General features: G+C 41.6%; 1 protein-coding gene across 5 annotated transcripts in view; it reads left to right on the forward strand.

Moving 5' to 3' along the window:
- LOC112224267 (semaphorin-5B) overlaps window positions 1-26,509 on the forward strand; it is a 202,061-nt gene that overhangs the window by 157,869 nt on the left and 17,683 nt on the right. For 3 of the 5 annotated variants that reach the window (XM_042319451.1, XM_042319446.1, XM_042319455.1), the window contains 5 exons: window positions 2,826-3,051; window positions 17,654-17,866; window positions 19,699-19,869; window positions 23,195-23,332; window positions 24,443-24,487. In XM_042319451.1, the coding sequence (XP_042175385.1) occupies window positions 2,826-3,051; window positions 17,654-17,866; window positions 19,699-19,869; window positions 23,195-23,332; window positions 24,443-24,487 (793 nt within the window). The remainder of the gene's footprint in view (window positions 1-2,825; window positions 3,052-17,653; window positions 17,867-19,698; window positions 19,870-23,194; window positions 23,333-24,442; window positions 24,488-26,509) is intronic. The other 2 variants (XM_042319462.1, XM_042319470.1) reach the window with 2 other exon arrangements.

Raw genomic sequence — 26,509 nt, forward strand, 5'->3', positions numbered from 1 at the left:
CTTTGCAAATGCAACTTATTTCTTTTTTTGGTGTAATTTTTACCCCCTTTTTCTCCCCAATTTCTTGATATCCAATTACAATCTTGTCTCATCACTGCAACTCCACAACGGGCTTGGGGAAAACCAAAGGTTGTGTCATGCGTCCTACAAAACATGACACTCTTCTTAACACCTGCTCGCTTAACCCAGAAGCCAGCCACACCAATGTGTCAGAGGAAACACACTTCAACTGAGGACCAAAGTCAGCCTGCAGGTTCCTGACCCACCACAAGGAGTTGCTAGAGTGCAATGAGCCAAATAAACCCCTCCCAGCCAAACCCTCCCCTACACAGACAACACTGGGACAATTTTACACTGTCCTATGGGATCAAACTCCAGGCTGTAGTGACACCGCAGCACAGTGCCTTAGACTGCTGCACCACTCAGGAGGCCCACAGCTTATTTCTATGTGAGAACTGAATTGGTCTATTCATTCCTTTTCCATAGACACTCTTATCCAGAGGAATGTACAGTAGTGAGTGCATACATTTTCAGACTTTTTCATGCTGGTCCCCTGTGGGAATTGAACCCATAACCCTAGCATTGCAAGCACCATGCTCTACTAACTGAGTCACATCATCACATTATATCCTCACAAACCACCTGATGCCTCAATGTACTCAATTACTGTATAATACATTGTTTTTTGCATGGTGATGGACAATCTACAGGTACAAACCTAGATGACCACATTAAGTGGTTTGTAAGGATGGTAGATTAATACTGCACAAAACATTTTTTTTAATGTTATTTGACAAAGGAAAACTGCTCAAAAAAATAAAGGGAACACTTAAACAACACAATGAAACTCCAAGTCAATCACACTTCTGTGAAATCAAACTGTCCACTTAGGAAGCAACACTGATTGACAATAAATTTCACATGCTGTTGTGTAAATGGAATAGACAACAGGTGGAAATTATAGTCAAATAGCAAGACACCCCCAATAAAAGAGTGGTTCTGCAGGTGGTGACCATAGACCACTTCTCAGTTCCTATGCTTCCTAGCTGATGTTTTGGTCACTTTTGAATGCTGGCAGTGCTTTCACTCTAGTGGTAGCATGAGACGGAGTCTACAACCCACACAAGTGGCTCAGGTAGTGCAGCTCATCCAGGATGGCACATCAATGCGAGCTGTGGCAAGAAGGTTTGCTGTGTCTGTCAGCGTAGTGTCCAGAGCATGGAGGCGCTACCAGGAGACAGGCCAGTACATCAGGAGATGTGGAGGAGGCCGTAGGAGGGCAACAACCCAGCAGCAGGACCGCTACCTCCGCCTTTGTGCAAGGAGGAGCAGGAGGAGCACTGCCAGAGCCCTGCAAAATGACCTCCAGCAGGCCACAAATGTGCATGTGTCTGCGCAAACGGTCAGAAACAGACTCCATGAGGGTGGCATGAGGGCCCGACGTCCACAGGTGGGGGTTGTGCTTACAGCCCAACACCGTGCAGAACGTTTGGCATTTGCCAGAGAACACCAAGATTGGCAAATTTGCCACTGGCGCCCTGTGCTCTTCACAGATGAAAGCAGGTTCACACTGAGCACATGTGACAGACGTGACAGAGTCTGGAGACGCCGTGGAGAACGTTCTGCTGCCTGCAACATCCTCCAGCATGACTGGTTTGGCGGTGGGTCAGTCATGGTGTGGGGTGGCATTTCTTTGGGGGGGCAGCACAGCCCTCCATGTGCTCACCAGAGGTAGCCTGACTGCCATTAGGTACCGTGATGAGATCCTCAGACCCCTTGTGAGACCATATGCTGGTGCGGTTGGCCCTGGGTTCCTCCTGGGTTCCTCCAAATGCAAGACAATGCTAGACCTCATGTGGCTGGAGTGTGTCAGCAGTTCCTGCAAGAGGAAGGCATTGATGCTATGGACTGGCCCGTTCCCCAGACCTGAATCCAATTGACCACATCTGGGACATCATGTCTCGCTCCATCCTTCAACGCCACGTTGCACCACAGACTGTCCAGGAGTTGGCGGATGCTTTAGTCCAGGTCTGGGAGGAGATCCCTCAGGAGACCATCCGCCACCTCATCAGGAGCATGCCCAGGCGTTGTAGGGAGGTCATACAGGCACGTGGAGGCCACACACACTACTGAGCCTCATTTTGACTTGTTTTAAGGACATTGCATCAAAGTTGGATCAGCCTGTAGTGTGGTTTTCCACTTTAATTTTGAGTGTGACTCCAAATCCAGACTTCCATGGGTTGATAAATTTGATTTCCATTGATCATTTTTGTGTGATTTTGTTGTCAGCACATTCAACTATGTAAAGAAAAAAATATTTAATAAGAATATTTCATTCATTCAGATCTAGGATGTGTTATTTTAGTGTTCCCTTTATTTTTTGAGCAGTGTATTTAATTGGATGTGGATGTTTTGTGTCTTTTCCCATAACTTTGCACCTTTTAATGTAAATGTTTGAGGACAGGTTTTTGTTCTTTCTGGATTCTTTCTGGATTCCATTACAATGACAATGGCAGAGAAAGGGACAGGGCAACAACTCCAACTATTGAATCCTATTGAATACTATTTTTTGCCAAAGATGAGATGCAGAATTGTTTTTTTTCCCCCTGCGCTACAGATGTCTATATCTCCGCTAATACTAGTAAAGGCCCAGTGTACTACTTTTGTGAAGAAAAAAAATATTTTGTATTAATATATATTTTGTTATTCAGATTCATCAGGGGGTGCTGCAGCACCCTCAGCACCCATATAGCTATGCTTTTATAATAAAGACCTCTCTTTCTCTCTCTCTTGCTTCTCCCTCCCCCTCAACCCTCCCCCTACAGGAGTACAAGGCGTGTAACCTGGAGGCATGTCCAGAGGTAAAGAGGAACACCCCCTGGACCCCGTGGATGCCCATCAACGTGACCCAGGGCGGGGCACGCCAGGAGCAGAGGATGCGCTACATGTGCCGCGCCCAGCTGGCAGACCCCCACGAGCTGCAGATCGGACGACGCAAGGTAGAGACCCGCTTCTGCCCCAACGACGGCACGGTTGCCTGCGAGACCGACAGTGAGTATCCGATGTGGAATCGCTAGTTAGTTGTGATGTACTAGAGCATGTTGAAGGAATCCTCCTGTTAGTGTCTGATAGTGTCTGTTAGTGTTTGAGTGTCTAATAGTGTCCGTTAGTATGTTACTGTCCGTTATTGTGTTAGTGTCCGTTAGTGTCCATTAGCGTCAGTGTCTGTGTTAGCATATTAGTGTCTGTTATAGTATGTTAGGGTTTGTGTCCTCATGTCAAAGTGAAGAAATTCAATGAAGCACGGGTAAAGGGCGGGAGTGATTGTGACTGCCTTAATAACAGAGTCACAATCACTCCCGCCCTTTAACCACGCTTCATTGAATTTCTTCACTGGTCGAAGCGGGGCTCATCTCTTTTGAACGTGAGCCATTTGACCCTCGGTTGATCCGCATGGAGGGGCAGACTCTTTTGAACGTGAGCCATTTGACCCTCGGTTGATCCGCATGGAGGGGCAGACTCTTTTGAACGTGAGCCATTTGACCCTCGGTTGATCCGCATGGAGGGGCAGACTCTTTTCCGGCTATGGGCCGTCAATTCTCCTACGAGCCGTCTTGTGCAGTGCACTACTTACTTGGAAACAAGGTCGCCAAGGACTAGCACTACTGTATCTGGCATCCTCCAGCTGGAGAGGGCATCATATTCCTACTGCCTGACTCCGTCTGACACCGCAAAAGACCTGAGGGTGACAAAAGATTGGGATTATTCGACCGTGCGTCAGATGGTAGCGCCCTCTGCATTGTATGGAACTGTGACACTATGTGTGGGCTTCGCCGGTGTGAGTGATACATGTTCCCATTCCGCCCCTGCGCACCTTACCATGTGCACGTATGCATGTAGGGTACCTCCCTTTCGGCCTGCATTTTTATCTGCTCTATTCACCATGGGGGTAGTTATTACCCCAGGTCCTCGGAACCTTGGACCCATCCGTAGACAGTATGATTAGTCACATGCCATCCCACTTCATGTTCCGAGAAGTGTGGAAGGGAGCTCCCGTGTGGAAGGGAGCTTCTACTGTAGAGTCCCGTACTCAGGCGAAACTTACACCTGGTGGTACCTAACTACTAAGCACCGGCCATCTCCCTTTAATGCTCACTCTTGACGGGCCACGTCAAGGTTGGCGTTCATTTCAAACCATCGTGGTTTAGAGTTACCTAAGTAAGTGGGGGAGGCGCGTTTAAACGTTTCACAACAGAGGCTCTGTGATCAGGCTCTGTGATTGCAGAGGCCCTACTAGAGGGCACCTCCCTTACCTCCTCATACTAACCTGTGGGCAGGCGTTTGATATTGGAGCCCGAGGTGGGAAGACCCGGTTCACCCACCGGCAACCCAATCCCCTTCGGACGCGGCCGACGCACCTGCCCATGGGTGCGCCATGCAGCCGTGCCTAACAGGGAAAGGGGGAATTGAGCCGGTCAGGCGCAATACAGGCGATGTGGCGATGCGGGGAACTGGGCTTTGGCTCGGAACTGGGCTCGGTCCGAAGCCACCCTCCCAAATCAGAACCCCATACCGAGGGAAAGGAGGAGCCTATCCCATCTTCGGAGAGTCATAGAGTCTCGCTTCGTTTACCCGCCTTTCTTTGGTCTATTTCACTCGATGGCCTTCCAATCTGCTTTTGTTTAGTGACCTTCCGACCGGCAACCGGTTCTATTTACGGTTATATATTGTTCCCCGTTCTTGTACTGTACTTGATCCCTTCGCTATTTATCTGGGATTATAGATCGAGACCTGCTGCAGATATGGGTACGGCCCAGCGCGAGATTTACACAGTATCCCCCAGATTTTCAAGGGCCAGCGAGAGCTCACCAGACGCCGCCGGAACCGCAACGCTTTCCAGGGCTTGGGCCCCTCTCTCGGGGCGAACCCATTCCAGGGCACCCTGCCCTTCACAAAGAAAAGAGAACTCTCCCCGGGGATCCCGCCAGCTTCTCCGGGATCGATCGCGTTACCACACTGGATGCCTCGCGGCGCCATCTCCACAACTCCGGATTCGTGGATCTGAAGCCGACTCCATTTCGATCGGCGAGGGGTGACGAAGGCCATCGCCCCTCCCTTAGGAACGGCGTTCGCCCATCTCCTAGGACCGACTGAACCATGTTCAACTGCTGTTCACATGGAACCCTTCTCCACTTCGGCCTTCAAAGTTCTCGTTTAAACATTTGCTACTACCACCAAGTTAGTGTTTGTTCGTTTGTTAATGTTTGTTAGTGTGTAAGTGTCTATTAGTATGTTAGTATCTATTAGTATGTTAGTGTCTAATAGTATGTTAGTGTCTAATGGTATGTTAGTGTCTATTAGTATGTTAGTGTCTATTAGTGTGTTAGTGTTTGTTAGTATGTTAGTATCTATTAGTATGTTAGTGTCTATTAGTATGTTAGTGTCTAATAGTATGTTAGTGTCTAATAGTATGTTAGTGTCAAATAGTATGTTAGTGTCTATTAGTATGTTAGTGTCTAATAGTATGTTGGCGTCTAATAGCATGTTAGTGTCTCTTAGTATGTTAGTGGCTGTTAGTATGTTAGTGTCTGTTAGTGTCTAATAGTATGTTAGTGTCTGTTAGTGTCTAATAGTATGTTAGTGTCTAATAGTATGTTAGTGTCTAATAGTATGTTAGTGTCTAATAGTATGTTAGTGTCTGTTAGTGTCTAATAGTATGTTAGTGTCTGTTAGTATGTTAGTGTCTGTTAGTGTCTAATAGTATGTTAGTATGTTAGTGTCTAATAGTATGTTTGTCTAATAGTATGTTTGTGTCTAATAGTATGTTAGTGTCTGTTAAATAGTATGTTAGCATGTTAGTGTCTATTAGTATGTTAGTGTCTAATAGTATGTTAGTGTCTGTTAGTGTCTAATAGTATGTTAGTGTCTGTTAGTGTCTAGTAGTATGTTAGCATGTTAGTGTCTAATAGTATGTTAGCATGTTAGTGTCTATTAGTATGTTAGTGTCTAATAGTATGTTAGTGTCTAATAGTATGTTCGTGTCTAATAGTATGTTCGTGCCTAATAGTATGTTCGTGTCTAATAGTATGTTCGTGTCTAATAGTATGTTAGTGTCTTTTGGTATGTTCGTGTCTATTAGTATGTTGGTGTGTTAGTGTCTGTTAGTATGTTGGTGTGTTCGTGTCTGTTGGTGTTTGTTAGTGTGTTGGTGTGTTGATGTGTTGGTGTCTGTTAATATGTTAGGGTCTTGTTGTGTGTTCGTGTCTGTTTGTGTGTTAGTGCCAGTTGGTGTGTTGGTGTCTGTTGGTGTCTGTTGGTGTGCTGGTGTCTGTTAGTGTGTTGGTGTCTGTTAGTGTGTTGGTGTCTGTTAGTGTGTTCGTGTCCGTTTGTGTGTTCGTGTCTGTTGGTGTGTTCGTCTCTGTTGGTGTGTTATTTTCTGTTGGTATGTTAGTGTCTAATAGTATGTTAGTGTCTGTTAGTGTCTAATAGTATGTTAGTGTCTATTAGTATGTTAGTGTCTAATAGTATGTTAGTGTCTAATAGTATGTTAGTGTCTATTAGTATGTTAGTGTGTTAGTGTCTAATAGTATGTTAGTGTCTAATAGTATGTTAGTGTCTAATAGTATGTTAGTGTCTAATAGTATGTTAGTGTCTAATAGTATGTTAGTGTCTGTTAGTGTCTAATAGTATGTTAGTGTCTGTTAGTATGTTAGTGTCTGTTAGTGTCTAATAGTATGTTAGTATGTTAGTGTCTAATAGTATGTTAGTGTCTAATAGTATGTTCGTGTCTAATAGTATGTTAGTGTCTGTTAGTGTCTAATAGTATGTTAGCATGTTAGTGTCTATTAGTATGTTAGTGTCTAATAGTATGTTAGTGTCTAATAGTATGTTAGTGTCTAATAGTATGTTAGTGTCTGTTAGTGTCTAATAGTATGTTAGCATGTTAGTGTCTAATAGTATGTTAGCATGTTAGTGTCTATTAGTATGTTAGTGTCTAATAGTATGTTAGTGTCTAATAGTATGTTAGTGTCTAATAGTATGTTCGTGTCTGATAGTATGTTCGTGTCTAATAGTATGTTCGTGTCTAATAGTATGTTCGTGTCTAATAGTATGTTAGTGTCTTTTGGTATGTTCGTGTCTATTAGTATGTTGGTGTGTTAGTGTCTGTTAGTATGTTGGTGTGTTCGTGTCTGTTGGTGTTTGTTAGTGTGTTGGTGTGTTGATGTGTTGGTGTCTGTTAATATGTTAGGGTCTTGTTGTGTGTTCGTGTCTGTTTGTGTGTTAGTGCCAGTTGGTGTGTTGGTGTCTGTTGGTGTCTGTTGGTGTGCTGGTGTCTGTTAGTGTGTTGGTGTCTGTTAGTGTGTTCGTGTCTGTTCGTGTGTTCGTGTCTGTTGGTGTGTTCGTCTCTGTTGGTGTGTTATTTTCTGTTGGTATGTTAGTGTCTGTTGGTATGTTAATGTCTGTTGGTATGTTAGTGTCTGTTGGTGTCTGTTGGTGTGTTGGTGTCTGTTAGTGTGTTCGTGTCTGTTCGTGTTTAGTGTCTGTTGGTATTTTAGTGTCTGTTGGTATGTTAATGTCTGTTGGTATGTTAGTGTCTGTTGGTGTGTTAGTGTCTGTTGGTGTGTTAGTGTCTGTTGGTATGTTAATGTCTGTTGGTATGTTAGTGTCTGTTGGTGTGTTAGTGTCTGTTGGTGTGTTAGTGTCTGTTGGTGTGTTAGTGTCTAGTAGTATGTTAGTGTCTATTAGTATGTTAGTGTCTATTAGTGTGTTAGTGTGTTAGTGTCTATTAGTGTGTTAGTGTCTATTGGTGTGTTAGTGTCTATTAGTATGTTAGTGTCTATTAGTATGTTAGTGTCTATTAGTGTGTTAGTGTCTAATAGTGTGTTAGTGTCTATTAGTGTGTTAGTGTCTATTAGTGTGTTAGTGTCTATTAGTGTGTTAGTGTCTATTAGTGTGTTAGTGTCTATTAGTATGTTAGTGTCTATTAGTGTGTTAGTGTCTATTAGTGTGTTAGTGTCTATTAGTATGTTAGTGTCTATTAGTGTGTTAGTGTCTATTAGTGTGTTAGTGTCTAATAGTATGTTAGTGTCTAATAGTATGTTAGTGTCTATTAGTATGTTAGTGTCTATTAGTATGTTAGTGTCTAATGGTATGTTACTGTCTATTAGTATGTTAGTTGTTGGTATGTTGGTCTGTTGGTATGTAATGTCTGTTGGTATGTTAGTGTCTGTTGGTGTCTGTTGGTGTGTTGGTGTCTGTTGGTGTGTTGGTGTCTGTTAGTGTGTTCGTGTCTGTTCGTGTTTAGTGGCTGTTGGTATTTTAGTGTCTGTTAGTATGTTAGTGTCTGTTGGTGTGTTAGTGTCTGTTGGTGTGTTAGTGTCTGTTGGTATGTTAATGTCTGTTGGTATGTTAGTGTCTGTTGGTGTGTTAGTGTCTGTTGGTGTGTTAGTGTCTGTTGGTGTGTTTGTGTCTGTTGGTGTGTTCGTGTCTGTTCGTGTTTAGTGTCTGTTGGTATGTTAGTGTCTGTTGGTGTGTCTGTTCGTGTTTAGTGTCTGTTGGTATGTTAGTGTCTGTTGGTGTCTTAGTGTCTGTTGGTATGTTGGTGTCTGTTGGTATGTTAGTGTCTGTTGGTGTGTTGATGTCTGTTAGTGTCTAATAGTATGTTAGTGTCTAATAGTATGTTAGTGTCTGTTAGTGTCTAATAGTATGTTAGTGTCTATTAGTATGTTAGTGTCTAATAGTATGTTAGTGTCTGTTAGTATGTTAGTGTCTGTTAGTGTCTAATAGTAAGTTAGTATGTTACTGTCTAATAGTATGTTAGTGTCTAATAGCATGTTAGTGTCTAATAGTATGTTAGTGTCTAATAGTATGTTAGTGTCTAATAGTATGTTAGTGTCTATTAGTATGTTAGTGTCTGTTAGTGTCGAATAGTATGTTAGTGTCTAATAGTATGTTAGTATGTTAGTGTCTAATAGTATGTTAGTGTCTAATAGCATGTTAGTGTCTAATAGTATGTTAGTGTCTAATAGTATGTTAGTGTCTAATAGTATGTTAGTGTCTATTAGTATGTTAGTGTCTGTTAGTTTCTAATAGTATGTTAGTATGTTAGTGTCTAATAGTATGTTAGTGTCTAATAGTATGTTAGTGTCTGTTAGTGTCTAATAGTGTGTTAGTGTCTGTTAGTGTCTAATAGTGTGTTAGTGTCTGTTAGTGTCTAATAGTATGTTAGTGTCTAATAGTATGTTAGTGTCTGTTAGTATGTTTGTGTCTGTTAGTATGTTAGTGTCTAATAGTATGTTAGTATGTTAGTGTATAATAGTATGTTAGTGTCTAATTGTGTGTTAGTGTCTAATAGTATGTTAGTGTCTAATAGTATGTTAGTGTCTAATAGTATGTTACTGTCTATTAGTATGTTAGTGTCTAATAGTATGTTAGTGTCTAATAGTATGTTAGTGTCTAATAGTATGTTAGTGTCTAATAGTATGTTAGTGTCTAATAGTATGTTAGTGTCTAATAGTATGTTAGTGTCTAATAGTATGTTAGTGTCTAATAGTATGTTAGTGTCTAATAGTATGTTAGTGTCTAATAGTATGTTAGTGTCTAATAGTATGTTAGTGTCTAATAGTATGTTAGTGTCTAATAGTATGTTAGTGTCTAATAGTGTGTTAGTGTCTAATAGTATGTTAGTGTCTAATAGTATGTTAGTGTCTAATAGTATGTTAGTGTCTAATAGTATGTTAGTGTCTAATTGTATGTTAGTGTCTAATAGTATGTTAGTGTCTAATAGTATGTTAGTGTCTAATAGTATGTTAGTGTGTTAGTGTCTAATAGTATGTTAGTGTCTATTAGTGTGTTAGTGTCTAATAGTATGTTAGTGTGTTAGTGTCTAATAGTGTGTTAGTGTCTATTAGTGTGTTAGTGTCTATTAGTGTGTTAGTGTCTATTAGTGTGTTAGTGTCTAATAGTGTGTTAGTGTCTATTAGTGTGTTAGTGTCTATTAGTGTGTTAGTGTCTAATAGTGTGTTAGTGTCTATTAGTATGTTCGTGTCTATTATTGTGTTAGTGTCTATTGGTGTGTTAGTGTCTAGTAGTATGTTAGTGTCTATTAGTATGTTAGTGTCTATTAGTGTGTTAGTGTGTTAGTGTCTATTAGTGTGTTAGTGTCTATTGTGTTAGTGTCTATTAGTATGTTAGTGTCTATTAGTATGTTAGTGTCTATTAGTTAGTGTTAGTGTCTAATAGTGTGTTAGTGTCTATTAGTGTGTTAGTGTCTATTAGTGTGTTAGTGTCTATTAGTGTGTTAGTGTGTGTTAGTGTCTATTAGTGTGTTAGTGTTAGTGTCTATTAGTATGTTAGTGTTAGTTAGTGTGTTAGTGTCTATTAGTGTGTTAGTGTCTATTAGTGTGTTAGTGTCTATTAGTGTTAGTTCTAGTGTCTATTATGTTAGTGTCTAGTGTCTAATAGTATGTTAGTGTCTAATAGTATGTTAGTGTCTATTAGTATGTTACTGTCTATTAGTATGTTAGTGTCTAATAGTATGTTAGTGTCTATTAGTATGTTAGTGTCTAATAGTATGTTACTGTCTAATAGTGTGTTAGTGTCTTAGTGTGTTAGTGTCTAATAGTATGTTAGTGTCTAATTGTATGTTAGTGTCTATTAGTATGTTAGTGTCTAATAGTATGTTAGTGTCTAATAGTATGTTAGTGTCTAATAGTATGTTAGTGTCTAATAGTATGTTAGTGTCTAATAGTATGTTAGTGTCTAATAGTATGTTAGTGTCTAATAGCATGTTAGTGTCTAATAGTATGTTCCTGTCTAATAGTGTGTTAGTGTCTAATAGTATGTTCGTGTCTAATAGTATGTTAGTGTCTGTTAGTGTCTAATAGTATGTTAGTGTCTAATAGCATGTTAGTGTCTAATAGTATGTTAGTGTCTATTAGTATGTTAGCATGTTAGTGTCTAATAGTATGTCAGCATGTTAGTGTCTAATAGTATGTTAGTGTCTAATAGTATGTTAGTGTCTAATAGTATGTTAGTGTCTAATAGTATGTTAGTGTCTAATAGTATATTAGTGTCTAATAGTATGTTAGTGTCTAATAGTATGTTCGTGTCTAATAGTATGTTCGTGTCTAATAGTATGTTCGTGTCTAATAGTATGTTAGTGTCTTTTGGTATGTTCGTGTCTATTAGTATGTTGGTGTGTTAGTGTCTGTTAGTATGTTGGTGTGTTCGTGTCTGTTGGTGTTTGTTAGTGTGTTGGTGTGTTGATGTGTTGGTGTCTGTTAATATGTTAGGGTCTTGTTGTGTGTTAGTGTCTGTTTGTGTGTTAGTGCCAGTTGGTGTCTGTTGGTGTGTTGGTGTCTGTTGGTGTCTGTTAGTGTGTTGGTGTCTGTTAGTGTGTTCGTGTCTGTTTGTGTGTTCGTCTCTGTTGGTGTGTTACTGTCTGTTGGTATGTTAGTGTCTGTTGGTATGTTAGTGTCTGTTGGTGTCTGTTGGTGTGTTGGTGTCTGTTAGTGTGTTCGTGTCTGTTCGTGTTTAGTGTCTGTTGGTATTTTAGTGTCTGTTGGTATGTTAGTGTCTGTTGGTGTGTTAGTGTCTGTTGGTGTGTTAGTGTCTGTTGGTATGTTAATGTCTGTTGGTATGTTAGTGTCTATTGGTATGTTAGTGTCTGTTGGTGTGTTAGTGTCTGTTGGTGTGTTAGTGTCTGTTGGTATGTTAATGTCTGTTGGTATGTTAGTGTCTGTTGGTATGTTAGTGTCTGTTGGTGTGTTAGTGTCTATTAGTGTGTTAGTGTCTAATAGTATGTTAGTGTCTATTAGTGTGTTAGTGTCTATTAGTATGTTAGTGTTTGTTAGTGTGTTTGTATCTCATAGTATGTTCGTGTCTATTATTGTGTTAGTGTCTATTGGTGTGTTAGTGTCTAGTAGTATGTTAGTGTCTATTAGTATGTTAGTGTCTATTAGTGTGTTAGTGTGTTAGTGTCTATTAGTGTGTTAGTGTCTATTGGTGTGTTAGTGTCTATTAGTATGTTAGTGTCTATTAGTATGTTAGTGTCTATTAGTGTGTTAGTGTCTAATAGTGTGTTAGTGTCTATTAGTGTGTTAGTGTCTATTAGTGTGTTAGTGTCTATTAGTGTGTTAGTGTCTATTAGTGTGTTAGTGTCTATTAGTATGTTAGTGTTAGTTAGTGTGTTAGTGTCTATTAGTGTGTTAGTGTCTATTAGTATGTTAGTGTCTATTAGTGTGTTAGTGTCTATTAGTGTGTTAGTGTCTAATAGTATGTTAGTGTCTAATAGTATGTTAGTGTCTATTAGTATGTTAGTGTCTATTAGTATGTTAGTGTCTAATGGTATGTTACTGTCTATTAGTATGTTAGTTGTTGGTATGTTGGTCTGTTGGTATGTTAATGTCTGTTGGTATGTTAGTGTCTGTTGGTGTCTGTTGGTGTGTTGGTGTCTGTTGGTGTGTTGGTGTCTGTTAGTGTGTTCGTGTCTGTTCGTGTTTAGTGTCTGTTGGTATTTTAGTGTCTGTTAGTATGTTAGTGTCTGTTGGTGTGTTAGTGTCTGTTGGTGTGTTAGTGTCTGTTGGTATGTTAATGTCTGTTGGTATGTTAGTGTCTGTTGGTGTGTTAGTGTCTGTTGGTGTGTTAGTGTCTGTTGTCTGTTGTGTGTTAGTGTCTGTTGGTGTGTTCGTGTCTGTTCGCGTTTAGTGTCTGTTGGTATGTTAGTGTCTGTTCGTGTTTAGTGTCTGTTGGTATGTTAGTGTCTGTTGGTGTCTTAGTGTCTGTTGGTATGTTGGTGTCTGTTGGTATGTTAGTGTCTGTTGGTGTGTTGATGTCTGTTAGTGTCTAATAGTATGTTAGTGTCTAATAGTATGTTAGTGTCTGTTAGTGTCTAATAGTATGTTAGTGTCTAATAGTATGTTAGTGTCTATTAGTATGTTAGTGTCTAATAGTATGTTAGTGTCTGTTAGTATGTTAGTGTCTGTTAGTGTCTAATAGTAAGTTAGTATGTTACTGTCTAATAGTATGTTAGTGTCTAATAGCATGTTAGTGTCTAATAGTATGTTAGTGTCTAATAGTATGTTAGTGTCTAATAGTATGTTAGTGTCTATTAGTATGTTAGTGTCTGTTAGTGTCTAATAGTATGTTAGTATGTTAGTGTCTAATAGTATGTTAGTTGTTAGTGTGTAGTGTCTATGTTAGTGTCTAATAGTATGTTAGTGTCTATTAGTATGTTAATAGTATGTTAGTGTCTAATAGTATGTTAGTGTCTATTAGTATGTTAGTGTCTGTTAGTTTCTAATAGTATGTTAGTATGTTAGTGTCTAATAGTGTGTTAGTGTCTGTTAGTGTCTAATAGTGTGTTAGTGTCTGTTAGTGTCTAATAGTATGTTAGTGTCTGTTAGTGTCTAATAGTATGTAAGTGTCTGTTAGTGTCTAATAGTATGTTAGTGTCTGTTAGTGTCTAATAGTGTGTCTAGTGTCTGTTAGTGTCTAATAGTATGTAAGTGTCTGTTAGTGTCTAATAGTATGTTAGTATGTTAGTGTCTAATAGTGTGTTAGTGTCTGTTAGTGTCTAATAGTGTGTCTAGTTAGTCTGTTAGTGTCTAATAGTATGTAAGTGTCTGTCTAATAGTGTGTTAGTGTCTGTTAGTGTCTAATAGTATGTAAGTGTCTAATAGTATGTTAGTGTCTGTTAGTGTCTAATAGTGTGTTAGTGTCTGTTAGTGTCTAATAGTATGTAAGTGTCTGTTAGTGTCTAATAGTATGTTAGTGTCTAATAGTATGTTAGTGTCTAATAGTATGTTAGTGTGTTAGTGTCTAATAGTATGTTAGTGTCTAAGTATGTTTGTGTCTGTTAGTGTTAGTGTCTAATAGTATGTTAGTATGTTAGTGTATAATAGCATGTTAGTGTCTAATAGTATGTTAGTGTCTAATAGTATGTTAGTGTCTAATAGTATGTTAGTGTCTATTAGTATGTTAGTGTCTGTTAGTGTCTAATAGTATGTTAGTATGTTAGTGTCTAATAGTATGTTAGTATGTTAGTGTCTAATAGTATGTTAGTGTCTAATAGTATGTTAGTGTCTATTAGTATGTTAGTGTCTGTTAGTTTCTAATAGTATGTTAGTATGTTAGTGTCTAATAGTATGTTAGTGTCTAATAGTGTGTTAGTGTCTGTTAGTGTCTAATAGTGTGTTAGTGTCTGTTAGTGTCTAATAGTGTGTTAGTGTCTGTTAGTGTCTAATAGTGTGTTAGTGTCTGTTAGTGTCTAATAGTGTGTTAGTGTCTGTTAGTGTCTAATAGTGTGTTAGTGTCTGTTAGTGTCTAATAGTGTGTTAGTGTCTGTTAGTGTCTAATAGTGTGTTAGTGTCTGTTAGTGTCTAATAGTGTGTTAGTGTCTGTTAGTGTCTGTTAGTGTCTAATAGTGTGTTAGTGTCTGTTAGTGTCTGTTAGTGTCTAATAGTGTGTTAGTGTCTGTTAGTGTCTAATAGTGTGTTAGTGTCTGTTAGTGTCTAATAGTATGTAAGTGTCTGTTAGTGTCTAATAGTATGTTAGTATGTTAGTGTCTAATAGTATGTTAGTGTCTAATAGTATGTTAGTGTGTTAGTGTCTAATAGTATGTTAGTGTCTGTTAGTATGTTTGTGTCTGTTAGTATGTTAGTGTCTAATAGTATGTTAGTATGTTAGTGTATAATAGTATGTTAGTGTCTAATTGTGTGTTAGTGTCTAATAGTATGTTAGTGTCTAATAGTATGTTAGTGTCTAATAGTATGTTAGTATGTTAGTGTCTAATAGTATGTTAGTGTCTATTAGTGTGTTAGTGTCTAATAGTATGTTAGTGTGTTAGTGTCTAATAGTATGTTAGTGTGTTAGTGTCTAATAGTGTGTTAGTGTCTATTAGTGTGTTAGTGTCTATTAGTGTGTTAGTGTCTAATAGTATGTTAGTGTCTATTAGTGTGTTAGTGTCTATTAGTGTGTTAGTGTCTAATAGTGTGTTAGTGTCTATTAGTATGTTCGTGTCTATTATTGTGTTAGTGTCTATTGGTGTGTTAGTGTCTAGTAGTATGTTAGTGTCTATTAGTATGTTAGTGTCTATTAGTGTGTTAGTGTGTTAGTGTCTATTAGTGTGTTAGTGTCTATTGGTGTGTTAGTGTCTATTAGTATGTTAGTGTCTATTAGTATGTTAGTGTCTATTAGTGTGTTAGTCTGTTAGTGTCTAATAGTGTGTTAGTGTCTATTAGTGTGTTAGTGTCTATTAGTGTGTTAGTGTGTGTTAGTGTCTATTAGTGTTTTAGTGTCTATTAGTATGTTAGTGTCTATTAATGTGTTAGTGTCTATTAGTGTGTTAGTGTCTAATAGTATGTTAGTGTCTATTAGTATGTTAGTGTCTATTAGTGTGTTAGTGTCTAATAGTATGTTAGTGTCTATTAGTATGTTAGTGTCTATTAGTATGTTAGTGTGTTAGTGTCTAATAGTATGTTAGTGTCTAATAGTATGTTAGTGTCTATTAGTATGTTAGTGTGTTAGTGTCTAATAGTATGTTAGTGTCTATTAGTATGTTAGTGTCTAATAGTATGTTACTGTCTATTAGTATGTTAGTGTCTAATAGTATGTTAGTGTCTATTAGTATGTTAGTGTCTAATAGTATGTTACTGTCTAATAGTGTGTTAGTGTCTTAGTGTGTTAGTGTCTAATAGTATGTTCGTGTCTAATAGTATGTTAGTGTCTGTTAGTGTCTAATAGTATGTTAGTGTCTAATAGCATGTTAGTGTCTAATAGTATGTTAGTGTCTATTAGTATGTTAGCATGTTAGTGTCTAATAGTATGTCAGCATGTTAGTGTCTAATAGTATGTTAGTGTCTAATAGTATATTAGTGTCTATTAGTATGTTAGTGTCTAATAGTATGTTGTTAGTGTCTAATAGTATGTTTGTGTTTAATAGTATGTTTGTGTCTAATAGTATGTTCGTGTCTAATAGTATGTTAGTGTCTTTTGGTATGTTCGTGTCTATTAGTATGTTGGTGTGTTAGTGTCTGTTAGTATGTTGGTGTGTTCGTGTCTGTTGGTGTTTGTTAGTGTGTTGGTGTGTTGATGTGTTGGTGTCTGTTAATATGTTAGGGTCTTGTTGTGTGTTAGTGTCTGTTTGAGTGTTAGTGCCAGTTGGTGTCTCTTGGTGTGTTGGTGTCTGTTGGTGTGTTGGTGTCTGTTAGTGTGTTGGTGTCTGTTAGTGTGTTCGTGTCTGTTCGTGTGTTTGTGTGTTCGTCTCTGTTGGTGTGTTACTGTCTGTTGGTATGTTAGTGTCTGTTGGTATGTTAGTGTCTGTTGGTGTCTGTTGTGTGTTGGTGTCTGTTAGTGTGTTAGTGTCTGTTGGTATGTTAATGTCTGTTGGTATGTTAGTGTCTGTTGGTGTGTTAGTGTCTGTTGGTATGTTAGTGTCTGTTGGTATGTTAGTGTCTGTTGGTATGTTAGTGTCTGTTGGTGTGTTAGTGTCTGTTGGTGTGTTCGTGTCTGTTCGTGTTTAGTGTCTGTTGGTATGTTAGTGTCTGTTGGTGTGTCTGTTCGTGTTTAGTGTCTGTTGGTATGTTAGTGTCTGTTGGTGTCTTAGTGTCTGTTGGTATGTTAGTGTCTGTTGGTATGTTAGTGTCTGTTGGTGTGTTGATGTCTGTTGGTGTGTTGATGTCTGTTGGTGTGTTGGTGTCTGTTAGTGTGTTCATGTCTGTTCGTGTTTAGTGTCTGTTGGTATGTTAGTGTCTGTTGGTGTCTTAGTGTCTGTTGGTATGTTAGTGTCTGTTGGTATGTTAGTGTCTGTTGGTGTGTTGATGTCTGTTGGTGTGTTGGTGTCTGTTAGTGTGTTCGTGTCTGTTCGTGTTTAGTGTCTGTTGGTATATTAGTGTCTGTTGGTATGTTAATGTCTGTTGATGTCTGTTAGTGTGTGGGTCTCCCAGCAGGCACGCTATGCTGCTGGTCACAGTCCGACTCTCCTCTCTTGATGGCAGCTTTAAGCTCTCCGCCCACTGTATTGATTAACTGTAGCTGGCTGACAGTGGCCAGGCTGGCCAGAGTGGGCTGTGTAGGCAGGGTGGGCAGATAGGAGGACAGGCTCAGAGTGCAGCTGATGAACTGCTTCTGAACAGGAAATACAGTCCAGACTGGACAGGACTGAAGGCTGGCCTCTCTCTCTCTCTCTCTCTCTCTCTATGTCTGGCCAGGTGGCTCTGTCTGTTGTATATACAGTATATTCAGTTAGTGAGGTCACTGTAAAACACTTAAACACTTCCCAACGTGTCACAGTTGAGCCAGACTTACCCAGAATAAGGCCAGAGCTGACTTGAGTAAGATATGAATAAAGTAAGACTCCTTCCTCAGAACAGAGAGGAGATGATTTTTCAGTTGTATGACTCTCCATGAAGGCAGGGTTGAATAATCTGAATGACTTCAGAATGGAGAGTGTGTTTCAGTATAAAGAAATCTTGGTCCTATTGATCCCGTGGTATCAGTGATCTTTCGCTTGTATGTGTGAGCTATTCCATACACCTATATAATATACAACGGTAGGATACTACTCTATCTCTATGACCTGTGTAATGTAGAAATGATTCAGTGTATTGAACAGACCAGTAACCTGTGTATTAACCCTTTCCTCTTCTGCTAGCTCTAGTGGAGGACCTCCTGAGGACCCCTGTGGTACGAGTGGCAGGCGCCGACTGGTCGTCATGGGAGACGTGGTCCGCCTGCTCCCAGGACTGTGCCAAAGGGTACCGCACCCGCAAGCGCACCTGTACCACCCCAGAGGGCAAGGCTGCCCCGCCAGCCTGCAGGGGCTCACCCGTGGAGTACCAGGACTGCAACTCTCAGGCCTGCCAAGGTAAAGAGGAAGAGAACATACACACACACACACACACACAAACACACGTGCACACATGCACTTGCACACACATACACACACACTACTTCCGTAACTATACATCAATGACCTCCAGTTGTGGTTAGCATAATACACACATTAAAACACACCACCAGGGAGAGAGCTGTTTGCTGATGCTAGTCCTGTAAAGTCATGCTGAGGGGACCATTACTTCCATTAGCTAATGAAACAGAACCAAGGACTCCTTGATTACAGTAGCTGAGTCTTTGTAGCGTTGAAACTAAAGCTTCTCATCATCCCCTAATCATGCCGTTGGCCTGCTTTAACCAGTAGTAACAACACCAAGCTCTGCTCTTAACACTCATGTAGATGGGATGTGGACTGGCTATATTCATGTTGTATGGTTGGTGCATCACTGATGATCATCCCTTGAGTGTATCATTTAGTAATGGTCATTGGCTGTGTGTGCCAACCTATTCTCTTATGTCTATATACTCAACTCTTAATTAACCTGACCTAAATGACTCAGTCTGTAATTTATCTCTCTCTCTGTCTGTCTGTCTGATAGTTGGATATTATGTGACTGAGGGAGGGAGGGCGCTTGCGAGAGAGGGAGAGAAGTCCTTGATTGAGAGACAGAAAAAGACAGAGAGAGAGAGTGAGGGAGGGGGAGAGAGCGGTCCTTGACTGATAGACAGAGGAAGACAGAGAGGGAGGGAGAGGTACCTGATTTACAGAGGCAGAGCAAGACTGACAGAAAGAGACAGTGAGACCGAGAGACCTAGAGACCTAGAGTCCGAGAGACCTAGAGACCGAGAGACCGAGAGACTGTGAAATTGACAGATGGAGTGGCAAGGGAGAAGAAAATAGATTTTCACAAGATTGAGAGATGGTGAAGAGTGTTACAGAGACAGGGCTATAAGGAGAAGCCATCTTTATTTTACAAGCCTTCTGTTTGCTCGTTTTCTTGAGAGGCTCTCTCTTTATATTCCTCTTTCCCCAAAATGTCTTTCCCAGTCCCATCACCACGCAGCACTCAGAGGGGCCAGACAGACAGCCAGAGGAGTGTGAGGCAACCAAAGCAGTCAGGTCCCAGTTCACTCTCCCTACTGTCTAATCCACTGAAGTAAATGGAGTTTTCTAGAGCGGGGCGATGGGGGCGAGGACGGCATTACAGCCCCGGCTCCTCTCACCACTCACCTCCATCTCTCTCTGTCAAACGCATTCTTTACTGTCTCGCTTCCCTCATCGTTCACACTCTCAGCTCAAACACTCTCATTCAGATGGATATGCTGAAAGTACAATGGGGTGGCAGGTAGCCTAGTGGTTAGAGTGTTGGGACAGTAACCAAAAGGTTGCTGGATTGAATCCCCGAGCTGACAAGGTAAAAATCTGTCGTTCTGCCCCTGAACAAGGCAGTTAACCCACTGTTCCCCGGTAGCCGTTATTGTAAATAAGAATTTGTTCTTAACTGACTTGCCTAGTTAATTAAAAACAAATGTAAGTGAAATGACAACACACTTAATATAGCAAGTCTTTATAGAGGGGTTAAGCATAGCAGAGTTATTCTTAGGCATGAAAAGTGCCGTGTAGGGACAATGGACAGCAGTGTAGTTTTTTAAGTAGATAATCTATCTGGTCCTCTGGGTAGACTTTGGTTGTGTTTATTGCAGCTACAAGAGGATAACATTTATTATGTTTATTTTTGCCTAGTTAGTGATGAGAGAGAGAGATATCTGACCTTGCTTATATGTTTATGTCTTTGCGTGTGTGTTTGTCTTTGTGTGTGTGTGTGTGTGTGTGTGTGTGTGTGTGTGTGTGTTCCTGTCCAGTGAGTGGAGCCTGGTCGTGTTGGTCGTCCTGGTCTCAGTGTTCAGTGCCCTGTGGTGGAGGGCACTACCAGCGTACCCGCTCCTGTAACAACCCCAGCCCTGGCAACGGAGGAGATATCTGTATTGGTCTACACACTGAGGAAGCGCTGTGCAACACACACACCTGTGATGGTAAGGCACACACACACACACATCACACCCAACACCACCCCAACACATCCATCAGAGTCACAGGCTTCCCTGTCCTTTACATCAGGACGATCATTACCTCTAATCAATACATTACAACTAGTCTATCATGATAATTACTTACTGATCAATACTGTGCCAATCAACACCTTGTTATGTCGCTCCAGAGAGGGCTGTGATGGAGTCCCCGGCCTGTCTGCTGCTTTCCTTTTGCAGCCTCAGTGCCAGCCTTGTGGTGGTGCAGACCGGTGGTGTGCCTTTTGGCCCAATATTGTGTGATGATGGGATCTGATACAGTGGGGCAAAAAAGTATTTAGTCAGCCACCAATTGTGCAAGTTCTCCCACTTAAAAAGATGAGAGAGGCCTGTAATTTTCATCATAGGTACACTTCAACTATGATGAGAAATGTGAGAGAAAAATCCAGAAAATCACATTGTAGGATTTTTAATGAATTTATTTGCAAATTATGGTGGAAAATAAGTATTTGGTCAATAACAAAAGTGTATTTCAATACTTTGTTATATACCCTTTTTTTGGAAATTACAGAGGTCAAACGTTTTCTGTAAGTCTTCACAAGGTTTTCACACACTGTTGCTGGTATTTTGGCCCATTCCTCCATGCAGATCTCCTCTAGAGCAGTGATGTTTTGGGGCTGTTGCTGGGCAACACGGACTTTCAACTCCCTCCAAAGATTTTCTATGGGGTTGAGATCTGGAGACTGGCTAGGCCACTCCAGGACCTTGAAATGCTTCTTACGAAGCCACTCCTTCATTTCCCGGGCGGTGTGTTTGGGATCATTGTCATGCTGAAAGACCCAGCCACGTTTCATCTTCAATGATCTTGCTGATGGAGGGAGATTTTCACTCAAAATCTCACGATACATGGCCCCATTCATTCTTTCCTTTACACGGATCAGTCGTCCTGGTCCCTTTGCAGAAAAACAGCCCCAAAGCATGATGTTACCACCCCATGCTTCACAGTAGGTATGGTGTTCTTTGGATGCAACTCAGCATTCTTTGTCCTCCAAACACGACGAGTTGAGTTTTTACCAAAAAGTTATATTTTGGTTTCATCTGACTATATGACATTATTATTATAATCTCCTTCTGGATCATCCAAATGCTCTCTAGCAAACTTCAGACGGGCCTGGACATGTACTGGCTTAAGCAGGGGGACACGTCTGGCACTGCAGGATTTGAGTCCCTGGCGGCGTAGTGTGTTACTGATGGTAGGCTTTGTTACTTTGGTCCCAGCTCTCTGCAGGTGATTCACTAGGTCCCCCCGTGTGGTTCTGGGATTTTTGCTCACCGTTCTTGTGATTATTTTGACCTCACGGGGTGAGATCTTGCGTGGAGCCCCAGATCGAGATTATCAGTGGTCTTGTATGTCTTCCATTTCCTAATAATTGCTCCCACAGTTGATTTCTTCAAACCAAGCTGCTTACCTATTGCATATTCAGTCTTCCCAGCCTGGTGCAGGTCTACAATTTTGTTTCTGGTGTCCTTTGACAGCTCTTTGGTCTTGGCCATAGTGGAGTTTGGAGTGTGACTGTTTGAGGTTGTGGACAGGTGTCTTTTGTACTGATAACAAGTTCAAACAGGTGCCATTAATACAGGTAACGAGTGGAGGACAGAGGAACCTCTTAAAGAAGAAGTTACAGGTCTATGAGAGCTAGAAATCTTGCTTGTTTGTAGGTGACCAAATACTTATTTTCCACCACAATTTGCAAATAATTTCATAAAAAATCCTACAATGTGATTTTCTGGATTTTTTTTCTCATTTTGTCTGTCATAGTTGAAGTGTACCTATGATGAAAATTACAGGCCTCTCATCTTTTTAAGTGGGAGAACTTGCACAATTGGTGGCTGACTAAATACTTTTTTACCCCACTGTATTTATACTGTATGTGTAACCAGGCCCTCTGCTCTGTGCATCCCTCTGTGTAGTCTCTTCTGCCAATAGGACACTGTCATTCGTATGTGTGATTCTGAGCCAGCTAATCCTGGCCTGGGTAGAAAGTTACTCTCAGACGTGTCTCTGAATAAGCCCACAGCCCTAATGAGACACCATTTCTAAAGAGTTTCTCTTTTGTTTTATCTGATTCCTAATCTATTCTTTATTTCCTGGAATTTGCTAGCCAGTTCAAATATTGCTTCTGTTTCTGCTGCGGCGTGTGGCCGTGTGTGTGTGAAATGCGTTCGAAATGTGTGTGTGTGCCTACCTGGCTGCCTGTGGTTGTGTCCACAGTTTACCATGCTAATGACGTGGCCATTTCATTTGTCTCCGGCTACGGTACATTTACTGACAAGCAGGACATTGGTCATCTATGCACAGATCCCTGCTCACTTCCCGACAGATACAGTGCACCTCCAATTAGCCAAAAGGCCTTGTGTCTGTCAGTCCCCGGACTATCTGATGTCCCTTTCAGAGGTGGCTTGACTAAAGAGATTGTGCTAACTAATGGAGGACAGGTGTGTTTGTGCTTTTGTGTTTGTGTGTGTGTGACTGTTATTACAGTGAATGCTAATAGAGGTGCCTCGGGGTTTTATTTCTGCCATGATCCAATTCTACAGCTCAGACGCATTGGTTTGGTTGAGTGACGTAAATAAATGAATGAAATGAATGAAGCAATTATAGTAAGAGGGCTGGTTTGCTGCGTTATTAAACATAATTGTAATATTATGCAACAGTACGGTGTCCATATTAGGAAAGGCTCAGAGTCACAAGGCCACCAACTCCTTTTAGACTCTGAGCCTGTCCTAATATGGACACCGTACCGTGGGGGTTATATTCTGTTGTTCTACCAACACAAGTTGTGGGAGATCAAAGAGCCGATGGAGCAGCTTCAACAGCCAGTGACTGTCTCTGACTGATACGAGAGGTAAACAGAATGGCTGCAGTCATAGAGCCTTATATATGTACAGTTTCTTTGGATTAATGGGTTTTGTCATTATGTGTTGGGAAACCGGGATTGGATCCTTTCTGTTTACTGTATACAAGTGCCTGCCGGCCGGGAAACATGACTTGCACTTGGCTCTGGACACAAAAATCTTGGCTATGCACAAAACAAACTATGGGTTTGCTTACTCAATACAGTTTACCTCACAAACGTTTGGGTCTGTTTGTATATGGCTAAGGTTGTTTGTGGCTGTGCTGTGGTGGGGCTAGTTTGTTTGTTTGTCTCATGCTCTTGGGTGGGCATGTTGGGTTCCAGCCATTCTAAGACTGCAGCAGTTACTTCAACTCAGGGTGAGTCCATGATCATTTGTCTGTGTACTGACAGTCACAGTGTGTGTGTGTGTGCAGGCGGCTGGATGGCCTGGTCTCTGTGGTCAGTGTGTGACAATGCAGGGCTGCAGGTACGCAGCAGGGTCTGTGGAGCTCAAGGCTCATCCCCCTGTGTGGGAAACAGCACCGAGCACAGGGATTGCAATGAGATCCCAGGTGAGTCAGACACACCTTCATCATCATTATCATCATTGTTATCATCATCATCGTCGTCGTCATCATCATTATGTAACAGACACACACTGAAATGAGCCGTATCATCACACGCCAGTTTTCCAGAATAAGCCATTTCCTGGTCTAAAAATCATGTTAAATTGAAAGTGCTTTTAAATCCATTAGTGTCCGTGAAACTGCCCCATATACTATCAAACTCCTCCAATCCCCACCAGACAGAGGCCTTGCCCATCTGCTATCTTAATTAGTGTTAATCTCAGTAAATCAGGCTTCTCTGACTGCTCCTCTGATGTCTCTGTCTGTTAAGTCTTCTTCCTTTATTTTTGCTGTAGTCGTAGTGATCTTTCAGGGCCTGGCTGCCAGAGACGAGACAAGATAGACCCACTAGCCCAGAATACCAAGTGAATTAAATCAAGGCTTCTCAAAATTAATATTAATGTGTCACAACACCAAGGATGCATCCCGAAAGGCCCCCTATTCCCTATATAGTGCACTACTTTTGACCAGAGCCCTGTGCCCTGATCAAAAGTAGTACACTATATAGGAAATAGGGGTGCCATTTGGGATGCAGACCAAATCACATCTAATTTATTGCAATTTTGGATGAGGCGATAGAAATCGTAAGGTCACTGGGATTGTGTGTGACACTGCCTGGGGGAAAATTGCCCCAAATTTAATCATTGGATTGTTGCGTCTCAATTAAAAACACACCCTTCCCTCCCTCTCTCCCACTACCTTCCTGATGAATTAGTGGAAGGCAGACGTGGTTTAACTTTAAATGATTGGCTTTACTTTGATTAACTGATTGGCTCAGGCTACACAACATTCAACATTCAAGACATTTACAACATTCCACTGGAGAAATGATTCATTGATTTGTGTTTCATGACGTTTGTTTGTGCTGTATGTACCATATACAATATTTCATCTTCCAGTTAAAATGAAAGTCTACTCTGGTGTCTTGGAGTGATTCCAGCTGGTCTGTGGGTGGTAAGAATCTGCATGTGCTGGTAGCTGACGGTGTGTCTGTCTCTGCATGTCTGTCTGTCTGTCTGTCTGTCTGTCTGTGTGTGTGTGTGTGTTGTGTTGCAGTGATTCTCCCTGCGTCTGGCTTTGATAAGGACCAGCAATGCGGAGGTAAGTGGATTGACAACTATCTACGTGTGTGCATGTGTGATCGTTTGTGGGGGGTTGGAGGTAGGGGGGTGTAGGGATAGAGCGAAATAATTAGTTGTGAAGGCTGCCACTACAGTGCCTTCAGAGAGTATTCATACCCTTTGACTTACTCCACATTTTGTTGTGTTACAGCCTGAATTCAAAATGGATTACATACATCTTTTTCCTCATCAATCTACACACAATATCCCATAATGACAAAGTGAAAACATGTTTTTAGAAATGTTAGCAAATGTATAGCTAATTTACATGTGTATTTTGTAGAAGCAGCTTTGACAGCGATTACAGCTATGAGTCTTTCTAGGTAAGTCTTAGGGTTGTATCACATTTCAGGTAAGACCCAAATGTAGACTGTATTGAAGTAACAAACAGGAGACAAAGGACTGTGACACATGGATTTACATCTAGACACATGAAAAGTAGGAAGTATACAGAGGCTATGTGACAACAGAGGACAAACAGCAAAGGGGCTAATGATTTTGGAGAAGGGGGGAAAGGTCTCAGCTTCCGAGGGTGTAGCCGCGGGGCTATAGCAGCATGCCAGCACATCCGGCTTAACATCCTTGGGTACCAGGTTGGTGTTGTGGAAGTGAAGTGGCCCGTGCCTTACTGAACCCCTCCCGGAGGTCCTGGTACTCCGCGGGAATGGCACAGAGGTTCGGGGCTATTTCCAAGCACCCACCCAGGAAGACGTCCCGGGGCAGGCAGAAATGATTTCAGGCAATGATCGTGGCAGAACGGGCTCCAGCCCATGATGGCACCAGTAGACCAGTCAATCGAGGAATTGTGTCGCTGGAGCCAAGAGAATCCCAATACCACAAGAACCTGGGGACACTCAATTAGCAGGAATTGGATCGTCTCGCTGTGGTTCCCCGACACTTGTAGGTTGATGGGGGTGGTATGGTGGGTGACCCAGCCTATAGAACGCCCTTCCAGCACTCTAACATCCATGAGTATGGAGAGGGTTTGAGTGGGGATGTCTAGCATGGACGCCAGGGTAACATCCATAAGACTGAAATTGTCCCCTGCGTCGATGAGTATCTGGAGAGACTTGGACTGGTTTCCCTACATTAGGGTGGCATGGAGAAGGGGGGCGAGGAAGGGGAGAAGCAACATTATCCTTAAGACCCACCATAATACTCATTCCTACCAATGAGCTAGGTCTCTTGAAGGGACAGGTAGCCACATAATGACCGGCAGTCCCGCAATACAGACAACACTGGGTGTTAAGTCTGCGTACATGTTCGGCTGGAGACAGCCTAGCCCTGCCAAGCTGCATCGGCTCGGGAAGAGGCAAATTGGCTGTCTTCGGAGGCTCTTGGAGGAACTTGGGTAAGCTCGGATCCTCTCTGGGATGAAGATGCCGGGGACTTCCGGAGTTCATCAGATGCAAGGTGGGATCCTTGAGTGAGCGATTGCGACCTTAATCAGACCTCTTCTCCCTCCTAACCCGTAGCTGACCATCGATCAGGATGGTTAAAGCGATGAGTGAGTCGAGATCTGTCGGTAGTTCCCGGGCTGCAAGCTCGTCCTTTACTTCCTCTGATAATCCGTGCAGGAACATGTCGAACAGCGCTTCCGGGTTCCAGGCATCCTCCGCTGCTAGCGTGCTGAAATCCACCACATAGTCCGCCACACTGACGGAGTCCTGCCAAAGCTGGAGAACTTCCAGGCAGCCTCTCTCCCGGACACCGGAGCCTCAAACATTTCTCACCTCCACCATGAATATCTCCAGACTGAGGCAGACGGTGGATTGTTGCTCACACACCGCCGTGGCCCAGGCGAGTGACCTCCCGAACATCAGCGTAGTAATGTACGTTATCTTCGAGTTGTCCGGGGGGAATGAAGAAGGCTGCTGCTCAAAAACGAGGGAGCACTGGGAGACAAAGGTCCGGCAGGTTCTGGAATCTCCATCGTAGTGCTCCAGGGGTGGTAAGCGGGGTTCCCGGGACACCGGGGTGACTGCGCCGCTTACCAGCCGGG

This window comes from Oncorhynchus tshawytscha, linkage group LG03 (assembly GCF_018296145.1).
Source record: "Oncorhynchus tshawytscha isolate Ot180627B linkage group LG03, Otsh_v2.0, whole genome shotgun sequence".
Lineage (NCBI taxonomy): Eukaryota > Metazoa > Chordata > Actinopteri > Salmoniformes > Salmonidae > Oncorhynchus > Oncorhynchus tshawytscha.